The sequence below is a fragment of the Gymnoscopelus braueri genome (assembly GCF_963280865.1).
Source record: "Gymnoscopelus braueri genome assembly, chromosome: 23".
NCBI classification, from domain to species: Eukaryota; Metazoa; Chordata; class Actinopteri; order Myctophiformes; family Myctophidae; genus Gymnoscopelus; species Gymnoscopelus braueri.
The window spans coordinates 32,865,788-32,888,755 of NC_137625.1; the positions used below are offsets into that span (position 1 = coordinate 32,865,788).

General features: G+C 44.0%; 1 protein-coding gene across 1 annotated transcript in view; it reads right to left on the reverse strand.

Moving 5' to 3' along the window:
- Positions 1-22,968, reverse strand: part of LOC308080104 (leucine-rich repeat-containing protein 17-like) — a 64,966-nt gene that overhangs the window by 33,017 nt on the left and 8,981 nt on the right. Inside the window, exon 2 of the mRNA XM_080421849.1 lies at positions 2,823-3,234. Within this exon, the coding sequence (XP_080277975.1) occupies positions 2,823-3,143 (321 nt within the window). The 5' untranslated portion in view covers positions 3,144-3,234. The remainder of the gene's footprint in view (positions 1-2,822; positions 3,235-22,968) is intronic.

Here is a 22,968-nt window from a genome sequence, read left to right on the forward strand (position 1 = left end):
TACTATTCACAACAGCATGGGGGCAAATTAGCCAAGGATGGGATTGAAGAGATGATCTTTCTGTGTGTGAGGAATCCTACACCCCAATATTTTATGACCAAGACACACCAGTGCTTCAACTCTCCCTCTGTTTCTGCACATTTTGGGGAAGGCTTCAGTCCACTCCACTCACATGCATCATGACAGCATCTTTCCTGATCGTTATGGCAGTCTGCTCCCCAGACTGGTCAGCAGAGACAGTGATCCAGAATCCATCATGGTGCCGACAGACAAGGTCTAGCTTAGCCTCTATGCTATGGCATGGAGCACATGCATCTTCAGCAGGCACTGGGTTAGATATCAAGCACACTGCACATGGCCAGCATGGAAGAAGTGCTTCAGTCATGTGCTTCATGAGAGAAAAGGTGAAGTTAATGTCAATGTGTCTCCCTGCGCATTCAAACTGGTGGATGTGAAGTGTAGGAAGAAGTTGTCTACCCACTGTCAGCCAGTAGGATGGAGATGTGCAGTGTCCAGGTAGGCTACTGCTGTATCTGTTCAAATGTCTTTGGCCAAGTTGATAGAAACCACTTCAGAGTGCTGCTGATACACTCAGGACTGACCACTGAACTTGCCTGTCATGTTCTGCAACCACATGCATTTCCATTTCCAGTGCTGAACCTTGCATCAGTTTTGCAATGCAGCTGAAGAATATAAGATGCTTATATACCTGCAAGGTGTCAACAAACGGCTCCATGTCAATTGTGAGGTGAATAGGGCCTGCTGTACATGTCAACCAGTGACCATATCTGCTGCCTGCTTGGACACCTGGTTGGACGATAAGGTGTGAGAGAGACCTTGACCTGACCTTTAGCACATAGGCCAAAGACTGACCAGCAAGTCAAAATATAACATTAGAAATAGATTCTACACCTATGAATGCCCCCCCCCCCCCAGGTCCCCATATGAATCACGTTCACGAAGTTCACAGATTCCCTCACACAACTGCAATATTTTGTTGTTTTTAACATAATTTAGTACAATGGAACATCACCATGGGATGGACACCATCTTTGATTTGGCAATACAAAATTAACTGATGGTAATTTCACTGATTCAGCCATATTTCTTGAACCCTAAGACCTAGTTTTAGACACCAAAACCACCTTTCTAGGTTGAACAGTATCATAAAGCCATTTAAGCTCCTGGCAGTCATATTGGACGCCATCTTGAAAATGATGGCTTTACGAGAAATATAATTTCCTAGATTTTTTTGTATGTTCTTAAGCATGCCTAGACGTACCAGAATCAATTGAAAAACCTTTTGTATATTTTTTGGGGGGGGGTTAATAGTATGTTTTCATATATTGACCCATGTAATTTTCGCCTAGTGTTATAACATAAAATGCATGATAGCACCCATAAAGCTACCATTGGTGCAAGGCTATCACATATTTTCTAACTCTAGACATGCATACCTTGACAAAAATCACTATGAGCATTAATCACCTCAGATGGTAATGACCAACCCCCCTGGCTCACGGACTAACAGTTACAACAGCTTTTAATTCAAAGGGAAGTTTCACCAACTTTGCACCTAAATTCCATTTTGTAATCTACGCCTGATGAGGCCATACGATGTGTTTCACATTATCTGGCGTACAATTAGCGTATTTCGAAGAGAAAAATACAGAAGACATACTACAGTATTGTCTCACACTATACGGTACGGTGATCTCCTCATTTCAGAACAATGCAATCTACAGTTACTGTAGTTCGGCTATTTTTTGGCCAAGAGATTTGGTGTGGACTGGAGAAAAAAAGTGGTCCTAGCTAGTACCAAGCCAAATCAGGTCTGTTTGACACAGTATAGAGGGTGAAGGTTTAATAGACCGTAATGCTGTTGTATTCCCATTAAATTGTTTTCTTGCATTTGAACACAGTGTGCAGGAGTGTTTTTCTTTCACTAACTAAAAGTGTAAAATGAGACGTAAGGGTCCCATAAGGATTGATCTTCCGGGTCTATTCGTCCACCCTCAGATGTGTTATTCTAGACTATAAGCAAAGAATGTTTAAACTTCTGTACTGGGTACGTTGTGTGTTTGAGAGTTCACATGGATTGGATTTCATATTCAGCAAAAATTATTATCCCCATTGCTACAATATACTACTGTACCCACAATACTGTTGGAGGGAGAGGAGAGGATATAAACTATAAATAAATTCCTCTCAGTTTCTGAACTCCATTAGTTCTGTTTGGCTTTGCATGGCGGTATGGTTTCACTTAGTTTCACTCCATTTGGTAGCCAGTAGCAGGTGGTTGATATCCCCTCTCCTCTCCTCTCCTCTCCTCTCCTCTCCTCTCCTCTCCTCTCCTCTCTTCTCTTCTCTTCTCCCCTCACCCGCTCTCTTCTCAAGCAAGTAGCCTACTCTAGTAGCCTACAGTGGTTCCCCCGGAAGAGAATATTTGCGTTAAAAACAATTCGATTTTTTTTTGTTGATGTTAAAGAAATAAAAATAAAAAGCTATTTTTGAATTGCCAACGTATAGCCTAAATGGATAAAATGTTAAAATTATTGTGATACTGTATTAACACATTTTGCTGGGGACCACCAACATTCGTGCAAATCTTTGAATATATATTTTCAAAGCGAAAACTTTTAAACTCAAATCTTTGCTTCAGGGGGTCCTTGGAACAAAAAAAATTTTAGATCGGTGTCGGGCCTGTTGATGGCCAAATGCATATAATTGTGGGGGTCCTTGACATGAAAAAGTTTGAGGATTTTAAATTTAGAAGACATTTGTAGAGTGGACCTCAGGTCTTGAAGTGGTTCAGCACGTACCTGTATGTTGTTGCGTGCCAGCAGCAGGTGGTGTATGTCGGTGGGCCAGTCCTGCATCACGGCGGTCAGCTGCTTGTCCTGACAGTCCAGGTACTTCTCCCCCGCCTCCACGTACTCCTTACAGACCCCCGCCTGCCGCCGGACGGCCGCCGCCCTGCTGCCCCGCCCCCGCACAGCCCTGCCCCCAGGGTCCGCCCCTCCGGCCAGGGCCCCGCCCCCCCGGGACCGAGAACGCCCCTTATTGGTCCCTGAGCGGGCCCCACGCCGCGGCTCTGCCGACTGCAGCAGGAGCAAGAGCAGGAGAGAGGTTAGGAGACGCATGGTGGAGAGGAGAGGAGAGGAGAGGTCTCTTGGCGATCAGGTCAGTCTTGGGAGGCTGTTGTTGGGATGAGACATAGGAGGCAGGTCACACCTGAGAGAGAGAGAGAGAGAGAGAGAGAGAGAGAGAGAGAGAGAGAGAGAGAGAGAGAGAGAGAGAGAGAGAGAGAGAGAGAGTCTTTGAAATTATGTTGACATAACAAAAACATTTTTGATAAACCACTTACAGTAATTCACCAAAAGTCACACACGATGTACAATGTACGCATTTGGCAGACGCTCTTTATCCAGAGCGACTTACAGGTAAACACATACATCAAATGCAGAGAGACAGTGTAGCGCATCAGTAAACTAGGATCACAGGTAAACCAAGAACCTAGCATCTGTCTGACATGCTATCTAATTACATTTTAACCTTTGCATAAGACAGCATAGTCGTCAAGGCTAGGTCAAGTGCTACGAGCTATGGTTGGAGTCTAAAGAGGCACACAGACACACGCACGCCCGCATTTGGAGAACAAATGAGGACACTATCACGCTGATGATGTGCATTTCAGTTAATTGCTGATGATTATCATAGTCTCTATAGCAACGACAGTATTTACGTACAATCATTAATGAATTATGCCCCTACACAGCCGACACACCCAAGCTCTATAATGGAAAATAATAATCTTCCACAAAGATGAAGGATTGACAAAGCTTTATTGAAAGATCATGATCTCTCTCTTCATGCCCTCACAGGAGCCAAATGGCCCCCCTGGGCTCAAGCCTCCTGGGGTGTCGTCTTCAACCCCTCTTTATAACCCGAGATGCTAGCCTATAGAAGGATATGCGCTAAACCAAGTGACAGTACAATACATAGTAATGCTGACTGGTTGTTGAGAACGTCCATGTATGTTGTATTGCTGAACCAGTGTAGAAATAGCCCTTGGAACAGTAGCAGGAGCTGTGAAAAGACCCCTGCTGTGAAGCTAACACTCTGCTCAAATACAAGTAGATACATAAAGAAATGATTTAAAACAGATTGGCATTTTAAAATATCTATTACAGGTCTATGTCCACCTCAACCTGATTCTGATTCTGTGAATCATCAGTATTTTTGCACACAGAGATCAAGGACAATGTGGTAATCACAGAGGGTAGCGGGGCTAGCGGCTAAAAACCTTGAATTAAGGGTTGTAGTTTTCACATGAATACCACATGAACCCTAGTAGTGCAGCTGTATAGCCTGGCTCCACCCCCTGAATCGTTTGCCTCGCATTCAGGGTCTGGTGACCATAGACATATATAGGTAGACGCCTCCTTCGGCTCTGAGGCATGTGTATCTTGGGCGCCATTTTAGCGTAGGAGAGCTTCCCTGAAGCTTCCGCGTGTGTCACAGAAGGGGGCGTTCGGTAGGCCAATCAGAGGCAGGTGGGGGCGGGACAACTAGATTCTGACAGGTCTTAGAAAAGACGCACTGTGATTGGCCTGTAGTCAACGCGCTGTGAGCGCTGTGATTGGCCAGTAGTCACTTTGAGTGTCCGTTTGCCTACACGAAAATGGCGGCCGCGATACAAGTTGCTCCAACGAACTGCAGAGGCCAATGAGGTATCTAGGTTTCTATATCTATGCTGGTGACGCTGTCGAAGGCGGGTGTTTCTCGGTTGAAAATCTGTACGACGAATCGGGATCGGGATAATCCAGTATGAACCAATCGCGTTGGTTCATAGTGGAGTCCCACTTTGGCCACGCCCCCATCTCAGAAATTGGCTGCATAGACCATATTCACACGGCGGCCATGTTGCTATTAAGTCAATGAAGTGCCACCCCGTTTCCACGGCAACGGGGTGGCACTTTCAATGTTAAATTCCAATATGGCCGCCGTGTGAATATGGTCTATTGAGAGGGCTTTCAGACTGAATAATGGAGTGAATCGAAATGAAAATTCAGGCTGAGTGTCAGGCTGCTAGCCTGACACTCAGCCTGAATTTTCATTTCGTTGTAAGTAGGCAGTTAAAAAAGGCCACGAGGAGCTAAACATGCATGGAAGACACACACACCAGAATCCAGGTCCACCCCAATGTCCTTGTGTTTAACCATGTATTCTTCCCAATACGTTAAAAATGGAAACTATTAACTAAAGAGGGTGTTGCTGCATTTTGACTGTCAACAGAAAATGTCATGCTCACCCCCCCTCTCTGTCCAAATGCCCCCTCTCTCTGTCCAAATGCCCCCAGCTCTGTCCAAATGCCCCCAGCTCTGTCCAAATGCCCCCAGCTCTGTCCAAATGCCCCCTCTCTCTGTCCACATGCCCCCAGCTCTGTCCAAATGCCCCACTCATGTGAACAGGTGAACGACTGATTATTAGCTCCATAGTTCACGCCCACCACCTGATAATACCAGTTCAGTGCCCAATCTGTCAATTAATGCGAAACACTTTATTTCATTTGTTCATTCAGCGAAATGGTGGTCCACTTGAAGAGGACCCTACATTTTGGTTTAAAGGGTATATTATGTGAGCAGGTCACTAACACAGTCCACTCTGAAAGAATTAGAGTCGTAGAGGGATGAATTAATTTATTTATTTGGTGATAAAAGGAAAGAGCACATCAGCACTTCCACAACATAATATAGCAAAACACTCACCGAGGATAAAAAGAAAAACCACAATAAGGCCCCTGAGGCTTATTTCCATTGTGGTCTTCTAACAGTCACAACATAACAGAGACAAGTACAAATCACAAATTATGACACAAGTAGCAGCATCAGGCAGCAGCAGCATCACAGTTTACCGCGAATGGTCTACGCACCTTTATGTATTCCAAATTACTAATTTAATTTAATAACCTTCTGAAACCAGGAGAGGAAGAAAAAGAGACAGTGATGGAGAGACAGAGATGAATAAAGTGTGAGGGGAGAAGAGGAAAGCAGTGAATTGTTGCAGATGAAGAGAGAGAGAGAGAGAGAGAGAGAGAGAGAGAGAGAGAGAGAGAGAGAGAGAGAGAGAGAGAGAGAGAGAGAGAGAGAGAGAGAGAGAGATGGCAGCACATCAGACACAGCTCAAACATGACGGTCTCTTCCCCCATTATGTTCCACAAGACCCTCCCCCCTCTATCTCCCTCCACACCCCTCCCCCTCCCCCTCCCCTCCTCCTAAGTACAACCTGATGTTCTGGGTCTCTCTCCCCCTCCCTCAACACCGTCCTCCAGCTTTCTGCAATTTGTTCTGTCTTTCAACCACTAATTACCTTATCCTCTCTCTCTCTCTCTCTCTCTCTCTCTCTTTTCATGTTGGTCCCCTGTCAGTAAAATTTAATTTACTCCCTAAACAATCACAATAATTGCCAGGAAGTGCGTGCGTGCGTGCGTGTGCGCGCGCATGCGTGCGTGCGTGCGTGTGTGTGTGCGTGAGTGTGTGTGTGAGTGAGTGTTACCATGTGTGAATGTATAGATAGTATTTCAGTCAGTGGAGACCGTGAGGAATTGGACACACGCCACATGTCCCCCCCGGACATGAAAACAATGTTTTGGATTTGTTATTGAGTTCCGAAGTCCTGACGTCACTCCTTCATCCCCTGGGTCACGGACGTGTTTTTTTTCTTCTATTGAAAATCCCATAGGGTCATCTTAGCATCGTGTCATATAAGAACTGTGTTCCAAAAATACACGGTGTGTCTGTTTGTCAGGCTGCACCAGGAGGCTGTCTAAAAAACAAATGTGTAAAACACTCTGCAAGGGTCTTCGAGTACCCCAGCGGTACCTCAACGTACACGAGAAAGCCCTGCAAAGACCTATAAAATATATCAACCGAACTTCGACGTTTCCAGCCTCATAAGATATAGGACATCTCTTATTATTACGATTTTTTTTCTGCCTTTATTGATAGGTATACCGTTAACTGACAGGAAATGGGGAGAGAGATGGGGGGTGACACGCGGCAAAGGTCGTCGGGATTGGGACTCGAACCCGCGACACACTGTCAGGTAAGGGATTGCCAGCCTAGGTGCCCAAACGGCTGCGCCAGCCGCCCGGGCCTGTAAAGGACCTCTCTGATCCATGGTGAATGAGATGGAGGGGAGCTCTCCCTCCATTTCTAAAGTATTAATCGTCAGGCAAGAAGGGTGAAAAAGGCCCAAAGAAAAATCACATTGAAGTTTAGTCAAAGAATAGGTAGTCCTACGTGATCTATATCACTGTTTCCCTAATCTCTCAAGAACAGATTCAGAGCTGCGCTACTGAATCTGTCGGTAGCCCCGTTCAGAACGTGTCAAGATTAAGTGAACAAGTGAGCGTGCCTTCAGATCAGGAAGCAGGCCGCGCGTTACCCAATCAAATGTAGTGGGCCGGATTTACATCTGTGCGTTCGCTTCCCACTGGAAACAAACCCAAACTCATTTAACAATAGCGTCCTCGGAGCAGATAAAACCACGGAGAGTTAGTAAAATTTTAACTTGTTCTTCCATTATAGAAACAAGTGGGCTTATAACCAAAACGATCCATGTTCCGTGGGAGAAATGGTGTTAGTGTTCCGTGGAAAAATATTGTTAGTGGGAATGAAAACATAGGCGCACCACCGGAAGAGGAGGGCTGAGGTCAGACCAAACGGGCCTATTACTTGTACCCACGTGGCACGTGCTACCCCCAGAGTCAAATTCAATGGTAAAAAACAGCAGAGAGCGCTGTTTTTCCTTTTTTTTTTTTACCTGGGTTCCCAGATTGCTGTTTCCCAAACAGTGGGTCGGGACTAGGGGTGTTACTAGGGGTGTGCCTCGTCGCTCAAGGGTCCTTCTGGCCGATCTACACGGTCACGACTTTTTTCTGTTCTGGCCCCACAGTGGTGGAATGAACTCCCCACTGATGTCAGGACAGCAGAGTCACTGCCCATCTTTCGCCGCAGGCTGAAAACCCACCTCTTCAGGAAACACTACCCTTCCTCTTCGCCTTGCCTACATGTTGTTAACTAGTTGTACAAACTCTTGTTTTATTGTTTTATTGGATCTTGTTTATTCGATACACTTATTTGTTTTAGCTCTTGCTCATTTGATTTTCCTATTTTGTCTCATCTGTTTATGAAATTAGGTAGCTGATATATTACACTTTTACTTTAGCGCTACGGTATACTCTTGGTTGCTTGTTTTAGAAGAGAATGCACTTAATGCTTCTGGTGATTAGTAGTTTCGTTCCCTACCTATGTTGAATGCACTTATTGTAAGTTGCTTTGGATAAAAGCGTCTGCTAAATGACTGTAATGTAATGCAATGTAATGTAATGTTACGATACAGTAACTGCATCATAGAAACAAGTGGGCTTGTTGCAACTGTATTGGGCGATCCAACTGTATTGATATGTAAACAGCAACATATCGTATCGTTTTACTTTGTATCGTATCGAATCATTTTGCAATGCAATTAATCGATACAAAGTACTTGTGTGTTGTATTTAGCTATTTTAAGAAGAAAAAAGAGAAAGAGGGGTTTAATTACTTTAATTACTCCGTTCCATATCGCTACACTTGGTCTATCGATAAATGTGTGTAATCTGTGTTCATGTCAAGGTGCGAGTTTGTCCGTATGTGTTCAAATATTATTACATTTTAATTTTAAGTCTAAACAAAAAAATCACAACTTTTCATCAATTAAAAACAATTCAAATATTTTTCAAAAGTGTTTCGTAACTAAAATGAAAACATCTAATGATGTCCATGAATAAATAAATACAACGTTTAAGAAGATGTGAAAATAGCGGAAAATAGCTCGCAAAGCGGCGCGTTGTGAGCTTGTAGATCTGCTATTTTCACTAGCCTGGGTCCCGGGCAAAACGTCTAATTTCTCTTTAGGGTCTTGAGCTAAAAAGTTCGGGAACCACGGGCCTATAAGCTATGACTCGATATGATAAAGATTAAGTCTGTTATTGGTTCTAAACATGGCTTTTCGACATTTTTATTGCACCAGCCCTACATTGAACTTGTCTTGGCATCTCAGTGTCTTTCACCAATTAACATGAAACCAAACAGAGTAGAAATATTAATAGTATTTATGGTTTTATAACGACAACCAATTGGTTTTGGGTCTCCATTCCCAGTATGTGTGTGTGTGTGTGTGTGTGTGTGTGTGTGTGTGTGTGTGTGTGTGTGTATGCGTGCGTGTGTGCGTGCATGTGTGTGTACTGTAAAAGGACTGAGTCAGTGGTCCTTTGTGTGATCTAGAGGCAGGAGGCAAAGCCAAAGGGTCTGCCAAGGAACACTGTGCGTGCGCGCACACACACACACACAGTCATGGAAGTACGCACGCGTGTTCTACATAATGTCTGTCTCTCTTTCTCTCCATCACTTTGTCTCCATCACTTTGTCTCTCTCACACGCACGCACGCACGCACGCACGCACGCACATACGCACGCACAAGCACAAGCACAAGCACACACACACATGCATACTGTAATGCACATGGCGAGTCAGTCCAAGTGTATGAAGCCACAACCCCCCCATGCTTGTCCTCTGGTCTGTCCAACACAGTGGAACAAGGCTGTCAGTGAACAAGCTGCCGTTCCATTGTGAATAATACACTGGCTATGTTAAGACGGCTAACCCACTGAAACAGCTGGACGTGCATCTGGCTCCACACGTTACTGTCTATTCTTTCTATTCTGTCCCCAGTCGTGGTCCAACTATCAGTCCTTTTTCTTGCACGGTTGTAGCTGTTATAGCTTCTATTACTGTGTGCAGCAGTGCGTTAAGGCAACTCCTCTGCCACAAGAGAGCTTGGTTGGACAATTATTTGATTTCTGACGGCAGCTTGTTCACGGGTGCCATTTGTGTGTGTGTGTGTGTGTATGGGGGGGACTGGCGCGTGGGTGTGTGTGTGTGCGTGTGTGCGCGTGTGCGTGCGTGCGTGCGTGTGTGTGAGAGTGCGTGCATGTGTGCATCTAATGAGAGGTGTGTGTTTTTGCAGACGTCCAACATTAGTGCCAGCCTAAACAGTGCACTAGGGCCATGTGTCCAGCACATGGGGAGACGCACTGCTGCGTGGCGAGTGCCAGGAGACTGCTATTCTGAGCTGCAGTGAATGAGCTGATATACTGCTGCTAATGCAGTGAATGAGCTGATATACTGCTGCTAATACACAGTGAATGAGCTGATCATTCAAAATGTACTCCCCATTGACTCCTCAAAACCTGGAACAGGAAGTTGACATTTTCATAAAAGAAAGAAAAGAAAACAGCACTGGGTTTTATGATGTTCTATATTGGCAGAATCAGCTTTGTTTGTTCGTTTACGGGCTAAAAGAGTGACTTTGACAGTTTCTCTGTACAATGTAAGTTAAAGAGGAGCATTTTGAATGATATTCAAAGATAAATCATGGCAAGGTTAGGGTTAGAGTTAACTACACAGCCCAAACCTCTACCAAAGTGTTCTTATCCTTTAACACAAAGGCAAAAAGAACTGAGCACTTGTATTGTGCATTCATGACATCCACTTCTCACAGCTGGCTATAGGAGGGGACTTGCTGAGGAGCCCACATATTTGACTGTGTATAAATAACAGAAATATGTACGGCCCCAGGGGCCCTCTCGTTAGCCATGCAAGGGGTCCCTAGGCACAGGCCCCCATTGGCCTGGTCCATAATCCATCCATGGGTTCAGTACCATTACTGTAACCTCTTATTGTTGGGTTGTGTATATACAGTACAGTAGGTAGCCTACTGTTTGTTATAATGGACGCCACATAGTTCAACCAGGCTGTTCCCTGTGCTGCTAAAAGCAGCCTGGCTTGTTTTCCTTGGCGGTTGTTTCACAGTCACTGAACCCTGTCCAAACCACGGGGCTCACATACCCGGACGGCCCAACTCATTTCCAGCAACAGATGTGGAGGAAAGTCCTCTTATATAAGAATGGGAGAAAACTGAACATATTCATATGGCAGCCATCATGCTTTTATTATGTCAGTGGTTTTTTTTTTCATGTTAAGGACGGGACCCCCACATTGATGTGTATTTGACCTCTGACCCCCATCTGAAAATATGTTGTGCCAGGGACCCCCCCCCCATACAAGATGTGTTGTTACATTTATACAATGCTCATTTCCAGCACCAGTACACCAGGAAGTTCAAGCAGCACTCGATCCAAACCAACTCAGACCCAGCCCAAGACAGTGGTTCACCTCTTGCCTTCAGCAGTCTAAATTAGCCCAGTCTTGTATACTTTTATATGATCCCAGCCCAGACCTATTTCAGGCGGAATCGGGTCGAGCTCTTGCTGTTTTCCTAAGCAAACCGACATCCAGCCCTTCCCTGTGGTTGATCTCCCACTCAATGCAGCCGTTCCTGATGTGAACACTTCAACCACACTGTCGGGATTACAGAGAAGAGAGACATCTTACAATAAATGCACCGAATCTCTGTATGTATGTCTGCAATCCACGTATGTCGAGAACCGTTCAACCCGGTTCTCGTGCCCGTCGTCGAGTCTGCCGGATAGGCGGTTGTCTAGAACCGCTTTGGCCGTGGCCCAAATGAGCCAATTGATTGCCATGGCCACCCCTGCAGCCTAAGCTTGATTAGGCATATCCCCCACACCTGTCCAATTCCCCACACCTGTCATTTGATTACTTAGCCAGGCCACTTTCCCACAGTCAGTTTGCACTCTTCACACATTCTCCAGAAGTTTACCACTATACAAGGACTTTCCAGAACCACCGACCCCCCCCATATGCCCATATGGGTATACCCATATATGGTCATTTAACTGAGAACGGGATCACCGTATATGCGCACACAAGTGAAATGGACCGACATTTATAGAGATCTCTGTATATGGGCATAAAAGGGACATAGACAGACAGATACAGAGATCTCCATATATGGGCATAAAAGGGTCACATGACAGACGGTTACAGCGGTTACTCTGGCGGGTATAATGGGTATTGCATAACAGGGTGGGACATGCGTTCCCTATTTGCATCGTTTCACTTGCATCACTCGGGAATGATGCAAGATTTTCAGAAATCTCCAAATTTGTACAAAACAATGAAAGTACCAAATCTACAAGCTCACTCCCTGCCACGTGGGAAGGGGCTTAGCCTGCAGCATAGACAATGTCAAACGTTTTTTCCAGCTTTGCTGAAACCACAAAGGTCTCTGAGGCCCAAACTGTTTTATACTCGCTGCAGCTCTCTCCCTACACCAAGGGTTCCCTAACTTTTCAGGCCGCGACCTCCCCCAAATATTCACATTTCATTATGCAGAATGTCCCGCTTCACAAGCTATCATATTTGTAAAGTGTGTTTTGAAAAACACATTTTGAAAATAGCAGATCTACAACCCCACATGTGTACTTGTGTGCTTGTAGATCGGCTATTTTCAAATAGCCAAAGTTTAAATAGGGCTGAAGTTTGTAATGTATGTTTTGTAATAATAATGAAAATCTACGAAGTAACTAAAGTTTTCATATCATTGTGGTGGAGTAAAAGTACAATATTTGCCTCTGAGATGTAGTGGAGTAGAAGTAAAGTAAAAGTATTTAAAATTGGAAATACTCCAGTAAAGAAAAAATATTCAAAATTGTGGTTAAGTAGAGTACTTGAGTATAAATAGTTACGTTGCACCACTGTACATGAGGAAGACGGAATGACTTCCAGGTGCGTTCCGTTTTGTTCTGTTCTGCTTCCATCAGTCAGACATTGACACTGGCACAGCACCATTCTTTATACATGCTACTGAATGCCCGCACTGTTGAAGTTTATGTGGCTGGCAGTGGCTCAGCACAGGTTTCAGTTCTCTCCCATTCTGATCCGTACCGTACATGGCATGCCCACCCACCCATGCTCCGGTTCTGTTCCCACCGCCAACCCAAGAGAGACTAAACTTCACTGTCTTATTGTGCGGAAAAAGTGCTGAGCAATCGGTCATGCGCGCGTGTGTGTGTGCGTGCCTGCGTACGTGTGTTCTGATTTACAGACAGTGCAACTTTCTGTTTTCCATAACTATGGAAAACTGGATCCCTAAAAATAAATTGTGGATAAGCTGTTATTATTAGTCATTAAATATGCCAGGATGCCAAGTCCTGTCCAGATCTGTTCAATGTAACTATGGGCTGAATAAATCACTGGGCTTAGGCCAAGTAAAAACTGCTCAATGGAAAGTGGGCACGATATTCTCCCCTCTGTCTTCTGTCTTTTATTGAGACACATACAGTAGTAAGATGAGATGGAGACAGTCGAAGAAGTATTCAGATTTTGGACTTGACTCATTTTCAAGCTGTCTTCATATAATGACATCATCGCTAGAAATATTTTTTTCCCTCTAACAATACTTAAAATTTTGTTTTCAATTTTTTATTAATGTGAGAACAAGGCTTCCATTAGCATGCTAACTTTCCAGGAATAAGTTGAAAATGGTGAAGTTGTCCAAAAGTAGTTGTCCAAAAGTATTAGCATCAAAATGCCAAACGTCCATTTCAGAATCATTATACAGAATCATCATTTTATTGGACAATAATGAATTGATCATTGACAACTTAAGCCTTATTTTATACTCATAGCTCCTCGCAAATAGTAGATCTACAAGCTCACAACGCGTCACATCGTGCCATTATATGTCTGAGCCATTATATGCCACCCACTTCACCACTTAAACACTATATACTTTGTTGTGGTTGAATAGTTAAAATAGCAGATACAAGCTCACAACTTGTCGCAACACAACACAGTGTGAGCTTGTAGACCTAGATGTTTTGCTGAACGTTCACTTATTTTCAATCAATGCTTGCGTCTTGCCAATTTTGACAGAATGCTTGCCTATTTTTTTTGCTGGATATTTGTCTATTATTCCCATAATAGGGACTCTAGGGTTCATGTTCTTAATGCATAGAATAGATCATAGAAAACCACAAAATCATTTTTTGGGGGGTTGTAATAAAATCACTGTGGAAATCATGAGCCCCTTAAGAACACCTTTGAAAGGCTCCAGCCACAGCCCCACACCCCCTCCCTGTGGAAATCACTGATGTAAGTTACACTTCTGTCTTAATTGTACTTCTCACTTCACTTCATACTTGATATTGTTACTTAATACCTCAACTTTGTACCCCAGACTGAAGCAGAGTGAAGTGAATGTTTAAATACCCCACAGTGCCTGGTGAAGCCGCCACTGTGGTCATTGTGTCATTCAACACATGATATGGAGTCATATTTTGGCTGTTATTTTTATCAGTGTGTTCACGCTCTGGTGGAACTGCTCCGGACTGATGACGTTTACATGCATCTTTGTTAGCAGCTAAAATTGTTAATGATTTCTTATACAGAAGGTATGCGTTACATATTTTTATTTTTGACATTTCTGGCACCAGGCATAATTCTCTTAATATCTTTTGGCTGAACTAATTCGGTTGGTAATATCGTTTTTATTCTCATGTTAGAGCATTCATTATATATTTAAACATTACTGGGCCAAAAGGAAATAACTTACTATCTATCAAACTTTTGGCATAGTTTCTGTTGCTTTTTGGAGTGAAATAAAAACAATACAATTATCCTAATAATAAAAATAATAAAATACAGCAAAACAGTACAAAACAAAACAAAACAAAACAAAACACATAAAACAATTGTGTTTATAACATTCTTGCATCACTGATCGAGCATTCTTACATCAGTCTTTGTGGCAGACATTCAGCTAACAGCACGCGCTCAGCAGAAAACAGCTATAAGAGAACAGCTCTAACGGCCGTCCAAAAAAGACAAAAAGAAAACGAAAATCATAATGTTTATAATACGGTGTGCGTAATAGTGCTGCAAATCACCCTAATAGCCATGCGAGGGGAAAGCATGTCTCGTCCACTGGCATGAAATACTGAACAGAAGTGTGAGATGCATGAAACCAAAACAAACTCAAATACTGCTTAATGTGGGCCAACGCTTAGTGTATGCACAGAATGTTAGAGTCGAGAGAGAGAGAGAGAGAGAGAGAGAGAGAGAGAGAGAGAGAGAGAGAGAGAGAGAGAGAGAGAGAGAGAGACAGAGAGAGAGAGAGAGAGAGAGAGAGAGAGAGAGAGAAGAGAGAGAGAGAGAGAGAGAGAGAGAGAGACTGATGGACAGGCAGATGGGAGGGACGCAGATATAAAATGACGGATGTACATTCCTATATTCCATTTCTGTATTCCTTACTGCAGCTCCTATAACCCCTTAAAGGGTTAGTTCAGATTTTTTTGAGTATTTTCTGTAGGAAATACTTACCATTAATGTAGTGGTTGCAAAGGTATTAATTGATTGCCCGAGTCCTGTGGTCAGAGTTATGGTCCGGTTCTGATGAATATGAAGTAGTTCCGGTTGAGAGAGAGAACGAAACCTGCACTATATGGTAGAAATAGGTCAACAATACAAATGATGCTAGTTTTTTTTATTAATTTATTTCTAATGAGCGGCCCCCACCAAATCTACTAATCTACCGGAACTACTTCATATTCATCAGAACCGGACCATAACTCTGACCACAGGACTCGGGCAATCAATTAATACCTTTGCAACCACTACATTAATGGTAAGTATTTCCTACAGAAAATACAAAAAAAATCTGAACTAACCCTTTAAACCCCAGCATCAGTATCCTGTGGCAACTTTCGCAGGAAAATAGCCAATCTACAAGCTCACAACAACGCATCGGCTGTTTACAGATATACTTCGAGGAAAACACTGAAAATGTATTAGTAGGCTATAGAGCCCTGAGGGACTCCACTCAACAACGTGGCCAAGCACCGAGTGCTGCGCTATGAGCTTGTAGATCTGCTATTAAAAAAAAAAAATCTCGTCACCTTCATGTGCTGAACCCTTCCTTTTTGTAGCTATAGCATTAATTCCTGTTTGCATGTGTCTGTAGGCTGTGTGTCATATCGTAGCTTAAGTATAGCTTTAATACTGTGGGTTTAAAGTGAAGACAAGGGAAGTTTGGTAGGGGTGTGTTGCCATTTCCTTTAATTCCCCTTTTGACTCTGTTTTATATTTAGTTAGTTAGATTGTTATTTTTGTTTGGGTTGATTAATTCCATTAGTTTTCAGGTAGGGACCATGGTGGAGTTTTGTTTGTCGTTCCTGTCTCGGCCTCCCTGATTTCCCTATTTTGTTTCCTTTTCAAATTCTGTGACCCTAACTGCAGTTGGTAATACATTTTTTTTGTTAAATAGTATTTTACATGTGTTAGCTTCTTGACTACATTAAAGGGATAGTTCACATCGATTTGTCACCCCATGGATGAATTCATGGATATATACATTTTTTTGTCACATTCCTAAGCCAATAATTTGAAGACCAGCGGACCGGTAGGCAGCGGTTCCGGTAGGAGACACAAAGGAGACTCTTTGTGTCTCCTACCGGAACCGCTGCCGATTATCACATTATTAGACTGCCCCAACGCTCCTGATTTCGTGTATAGAGGGGCGGGTGTAAAGAGCCGGCGAGAGATTGCGGCTGATCCCATTGGTTCACCGATCTGTCCGTCAACCCCCGCCCCGTTAACACAACATTACGAGCGACGCCCACTGCACTCTGGTTGGTTGGGAAGTGAAACACTTCCTCATACCGAGTACACCGACGCGCTGGGCCAGGCTTTTATTTTTTAGCAACACTAAACAATAAAAGCCTGGAGATCGAGGCTATCAAATTATTGGCTTAGGAATGCGACAAAACAAAAAATAATATCCATGAATTCAAGTCTCCATGGGGTGAACTATCCCGTTAAGGTCATAAGAGCATAAAATAAAGTGACAGAAGCTGAGACAAAAGAAGACAAGGCCAACATTGCATAAAACCACACGTGTTTTCAGTGTCCGCAGCAGCGTGGACACAGACAGTGTGGTGAACGCTGGTGATTGACAGCCTGTTTGACCAGTACACGTATCATTTACAGGACTCGTAAATGTATAATTTAGCAGTGAGGGACCACCGTGGGAAACCCAGCCCCCCTAACCCCCAGCTCTGTTAGTGTCACACACTTCCCACCGGGTTACAGAGGACCACACAAGACCAGATGTATAATACAGTACGCAGAACTCGCAATATTATATTCACAACGATAACAATCAGACGGCAGCTGCACCTACAGGGCACTAATGGAGTGCCCTGACGTCACTCCCACCCCTGGGTCACAGAGTAATTTTTTCTATTGGTATTCCCATAGGGGAATCTAAAAATAAACAAACCGGGTCATACCAAAGAACAGATCCAGGTTCGATCCCCGCGGCTCCTCCTGGCAACGTGCCGAAGTGTCCTTGAGCACGACACTGAACCCCTAACTGCTTCTGATGAGCAGGCTGATGCCTTGCATGGTTTCCTCTGCAGTCAGTGTGAGAATGTGTGTGAGAATGGGTGAATGTAAAATACACTGTAAAAGCGCTTTGGAGAAAAGCGCTATATAAATGCAGTCCATTTACCATTATAAAGACTTCCAACACGCTTATATTGAGCCTGCACTGAATCACTATGTGTACTGTAAGTCATGTATTAAATACATAACATTACAAATGTACTTACATAAAGTATGACCATTTCCTACACCATTTCCCACACAGGCGTGTGTGTGTGTGTGTGTGTGTGTGTGTGTGTGTGTGTGTGTGTGTGTGTGTGTGTGTGTGTGTGTGTGGGACAAGGCGACGGAAAGAGCAGTCAGACAGGACATCTTGGCAGCAGTATGGAGTTGTGGCATTGATTAGACCATGTGCGTGGTCAACGTGTAAATGGCTGGATGAACTTACAACACACACGCATGACCACACACACACACACACACACACACACACACTGAATGTGATTTTTGTGTGTGTGTGTGTGTGTGTGTGTGTGTGTGTATTCAGTTATAATCAGGCTCAGTAAATTGCACCTCTGTGGAGGAGTCCTGGTCCTGTTTCAAAAAAGCTTTTTTGTGTGTACTTGATAACATCGCACCCACAAAGGTGGTGAGGGTCAAAGCTAGCACAGAACCTTGGATGAAGGGTGACATTTTGAATGCCATCAAACTCAGGAACAAAAGCTACTCCGAGTTCAGGAAAAACAAAAGTGAGCAACTACTTGAAAAGTGCAGAAATCTACGAAATGTAGTTACTAAATTGAATTTCTTAAATGAGAACATAGAGGCAAACAAAAGCCACCCACAAAAACTGTGGGAGGCACTAAAACAATTAGGCTGCAACGGAAAAATTCAGACAAAATCTACAAACATTTGCATTATTTCAAGTGGCTCGCTCACTACCGACAAGCAATTGGTAGCGGACTGTTTTAACAGTTTCTTCACCACAGTTGCAACCCAGTTGGTAAGCAAACTCCCTCAGCATTCAGGTCTGTATGGCCCCGACCACATTCAAGCTCACTATGAGAAACTAGGGGCTAAAAAGATTCCTTCTTTTTCAAACCTGTATTGACTAATGATGTGCAAAACAAACTCCTCGCCCTACAGCCAAACAAGGCCACCGGCCTTGACAACATCCCCACCAGATTCCTCAGAGACGCAGCGGTCTCCATTGCTCCCATAGTAGCCCACATTACAAACTTATCCATCAGTCAGTGTCACGTCCCACAAGAATTCAAGTTGGCTAGAGTAATCCCTCTATATAAAAAAGGAAGCAAACTAGATCCTGGCAACTATAGGCCTGTTTCCATCCTTTGTTCCATCTCAAAGGTTATAGAGCGATCAATCCAAGAACAAATCAACAGCTACCTCAGCGAGCGTAAACTGTTGTTTGAATTCCAATCGGGCTTCAGAACATCCCACTCCACTGACACATGCCTACTATATTTGACCGATTACATCAAACGTGAGGTAGACTCGGGCAAATACTGTGGCATGGTCATGCTGGACCTCCAAAAGGCGTTTGACACTGTAAACCACGCAATTCTACTTGATAAGCTGAAGGCGATTGGTTTTGATTGCACATCACTAAATTGGATGAGATCTTACTTGGAGGGTAGAGAACAAGTGGTTGACATCAACGGAACCATGTCCTCATCCCTCCCGGTGAGCTGCGGGGTTCCTCAAGGCAGCATTCTAGGGCCGTTACTGTTCCTTCTATACATTAACGACATGAATGCTGCCTGTAACTGCAAACTGTTCCTGTTCGCTGATGACTCGGCACTCCTGATCTCGGGTGAGGACAAGTTGCAAGTTGAGGAAGCTCTCAGCTCTGAACTCTCAAAAATCCGTACCTGGCTTACCGATAACAAACTGTCACTACACCTTGGGAAAACTAAATCCATTCTATTTGGGACCAAACATTCCCTCAGTAAAATGAAGGTAAATGACTTCAAGGTCAAAGTCGATGACACAATCATCACTAGCAAAGAAGAGATTACCTATTTTTGAAGGGGCGAATAACTGGCATAACTCGGAGCCCTGTGATTACAGATCTGACCGGCTGGCCTGCGCTACCACCCGCGCGTCACCATCATCGATGCCCCCGGACACAGGGTACCGTGTCTTCCACCCCCCTTCAACAGCGGAAAACTGCCAACGGGAGATCTACAAACAAATCTCCCAAAACATCGAGTGCTGAGCGTCAACAGTGGAAAACTGCCAAGGGGAGATCTACAAACAAATCTCCCAAAACATCGAGCGCTGAGTGTCCGGTGCGGCTGGGAAATAGATTCACCCCATTGCTTCAGGACCCCAGATGCCCGTCTGATGACAGACCAAACAAATCCTCTTCACCCAGCAGGGTAAGAACCAAGAGTAACTCAGAAGGAAAAAGGCTATATGGTGAGCCTGAATTTCTGATCATAGGGGATGCCGCTATTAAAGATGTTAAAAGCATGATAAGAAGAAAGGCAAAAGTGTTATGCTTCCCCAAAGACAAAGTCTCTGACATGAATGACAGAATTCTGAATCTTGTCGCTGAACACCCAACGGTGAAAACCCTGATTTTGCACGTTGGCACATGTGATACAGAGGACAAACAGTCAGAAATCCTAAAACAGAATTTCACTGCCTTATTCAGCAAAATCAGCTCACTTGATGTGAAGGTGTGCATCAATGGCCCAGTACCACCTACAAGAGGCGGCGATGAACGTTTCAGTAGACTGTCTGCACTGAGCAAATGGCTTTCAACTACGTGCACCAACAAATCTGTACATTTTATTGACAATTTCAATTTTTTTTGGGATAGAAGACACCTATTTTCCTCGGATGGGCTTAAATTGAACAAGCTGGGAGCAAAATTGTTTATGTCAAACCTTTTCTACAATGTTCCTATGTCTTCACCAAGCTCTGCCAAGGCCAGAGCACAAGATTCCATAACAACAGATAATGCTCTGTTATCTGCTACCGCTGCTGAAAAACATGAATGGATCTGTGTAGACGCTACCACACCACCCCCCACCGCTGCTGAGGGGGAGGGGGGCGCCACACCCCCCCCTACCAAGGATGGTGGAACATCCATAACAAATGAACTCTCTGATAGTGAAGACTCTGAAACAAAAACAAAGGACAGCGCAACTGCTGATAACAGCCTAACTCCACAGAAGGAGATTGCCACGGCCCCCGGCGTCGGCTCTGCAGCCACGGTCACGCCGGGGGTGGAGGGAGACACGGAGGAGTCGACTGCTGATGACAGCCTGGAGGAGATTGTCGACTCTGCCACGGTCACGCTAGAAGAGGGAGGAGACACAGAGGAGTCTCTCAATGAGGAAGATCATCCAACTCCATCACCTTCCTCCTCCTCATCATCATCTTTTTCCCTGTCCCCAATACCTCTTCTGGAGTTCACCAGTAGCATGAACGACTTGATTAAAGAGGGGACTAGACTCACCCCCCAAATCAAACGCCAGGCCCCACAACCATCAACCGTGCCCTGCCCCCCACCCATCCCCCCTCGACGGTTGACGCTGTTGGCACTAGCGATACAGAGGCGCAAGATCAGGAACGAAGAACGTCAAGAACAGCGCAAGAACAAGAACGTCCTGTCGGCTTCCCTACGTCTAGAGAATACATTTGACTGCTGAGATAGGCAGGGTCCATTATGCATAGCCAAAATCATGTCTGGGCCCAAGGCTATTTCAGTTAGCCTTGTAGAAAACAAGGTTTACAATATTTCCACTGTTATCTCAAATAGAGCCTCCGGGACAAGGAGTGACTTTAAACACTCTGCAAATATAGCAAATTTAACACGCATTCCCTGTAGAGGCAACAGCCAGATAGTTGAATGCCTGAAGCTAAACTTGGCCCTATTTAACATCAGGTCACTTAATGACAAGTCTTCCTCTGTAAATGATATAATCTGTAAAGAGAAACTAGATATTATCTTTCTAACAGAAACTTGGCTTGGATCTGATGGAGCGGTGCCCCTAGCTGCAGCATGCCCACCAAAGTACAGTTTCATTCACTCAGGACGTGACGGAAAAAGAGGAGGTGGTCTGGCGAATATCTTTTCTGACACTTTAAAATTCAAACCTCTGCCAAACCTCGGCAGTTTTAAATCATTTGAATACCAGGCCACCATATTGGAGAGTCAATCCTCTGTGCTTATGATTAGTATGTATCGACCTCCAAAGTGCAGCAAAGCCTTATTTCTAACAGAAATATCAGAACTTTTATCTATCTGTTCCACTAATTATGACAGAACTCTGATTACTGGAGATGCTAATCTACATGTTGACATTGTTTCGGATGTTGTGGCTATGGGTTTCCTACAGCTACTGCACAACTTTGACTTTATTCAACAGGTTGTTGGGCCAACACATAAACATGGCCATACCCTGGACTTGGTGATCACTAAAGGTTTGAATATCACTGTTGACAGTATTATTGATAAGCCCGAACTAACAGACCACTATTTATTGTGTTTTAATATGACTGTCTCTGATCTAGGGAAAAACAATACAGAATATACTATAAAAAAACGTTTTTTTAGCTCATCTGCAGCAAACGAGTTTCCTCGTCATCTGGCGTGTGTGCAGGTGCCCCCCCTACTTGATGCTCCCTCAGTGAATGATATGGTTCAACATTTTAATCTCAAATTAGAGTCAGCTCTCGACATAGTGGCTCCTATGAAAACTAAAAAGAAACTTAACTCTAGAGTAACACCCTGGATCGACGAGCACATGCGCTCACTCAAGAAAGAATGTCGTAAAGCTGAGCGAATTTGGAGAAAAAACAAACTCACTGTCCACCTAGAGATCTTTAAGAAGTCAACAGTGGCCTATAACAAAGCACTGCGCTTGGCAAGGCAGGCATATTTTTCACGCATTATCAATGACAACAAGCAAAATGCCAGAGTCTTATTCTCTACCATTGAACATCTCTTAAACCCCCCCCCAGGCTTACAAGGAGTCGCTCCCTGCTTCTAAAGCTAAGTGTGATGAGTTTGCATCCTTTTTTGAAAACAAATTTTTTTAGCATTCGAGCTGGTATTATGAATGCTGCTGCTAGCACTGCAAATGCGGCAAATGGTGCATGGTGCAAAAATGTAGATCCCTCCAGAGGAAGCCTAATATCTTTCTGCGCAATTAATGAAGAGGAACTCCGTAAAACTATATCACAGATGACATCATCATCTTGCTCACTGGATGTAGTACCCACCCCGTTTCTCAAAGAGGTTTTAGACAGTGTTATTGGAGATATCCTAAGAATTGTAAACAGCTCTCTACTTTCAGGCGTCTTTCCAGACTCACTGAAAACGGCTGTAGTCAGGCCGTTACTCAAGAAACACAACCATTGGTGCTGGGTAATTATAGACCAATCTCAAATCTGCCATTTTTGGGCAAGGTCTTAGAAAAAACATCAACTGGATGTGTTCCTACAGAACAATAAGGTTCATAACAAATTCCAATCTGGCTTCAGGAAAGGTCATAGTACAGAAACAGTACTTGTAAAAGT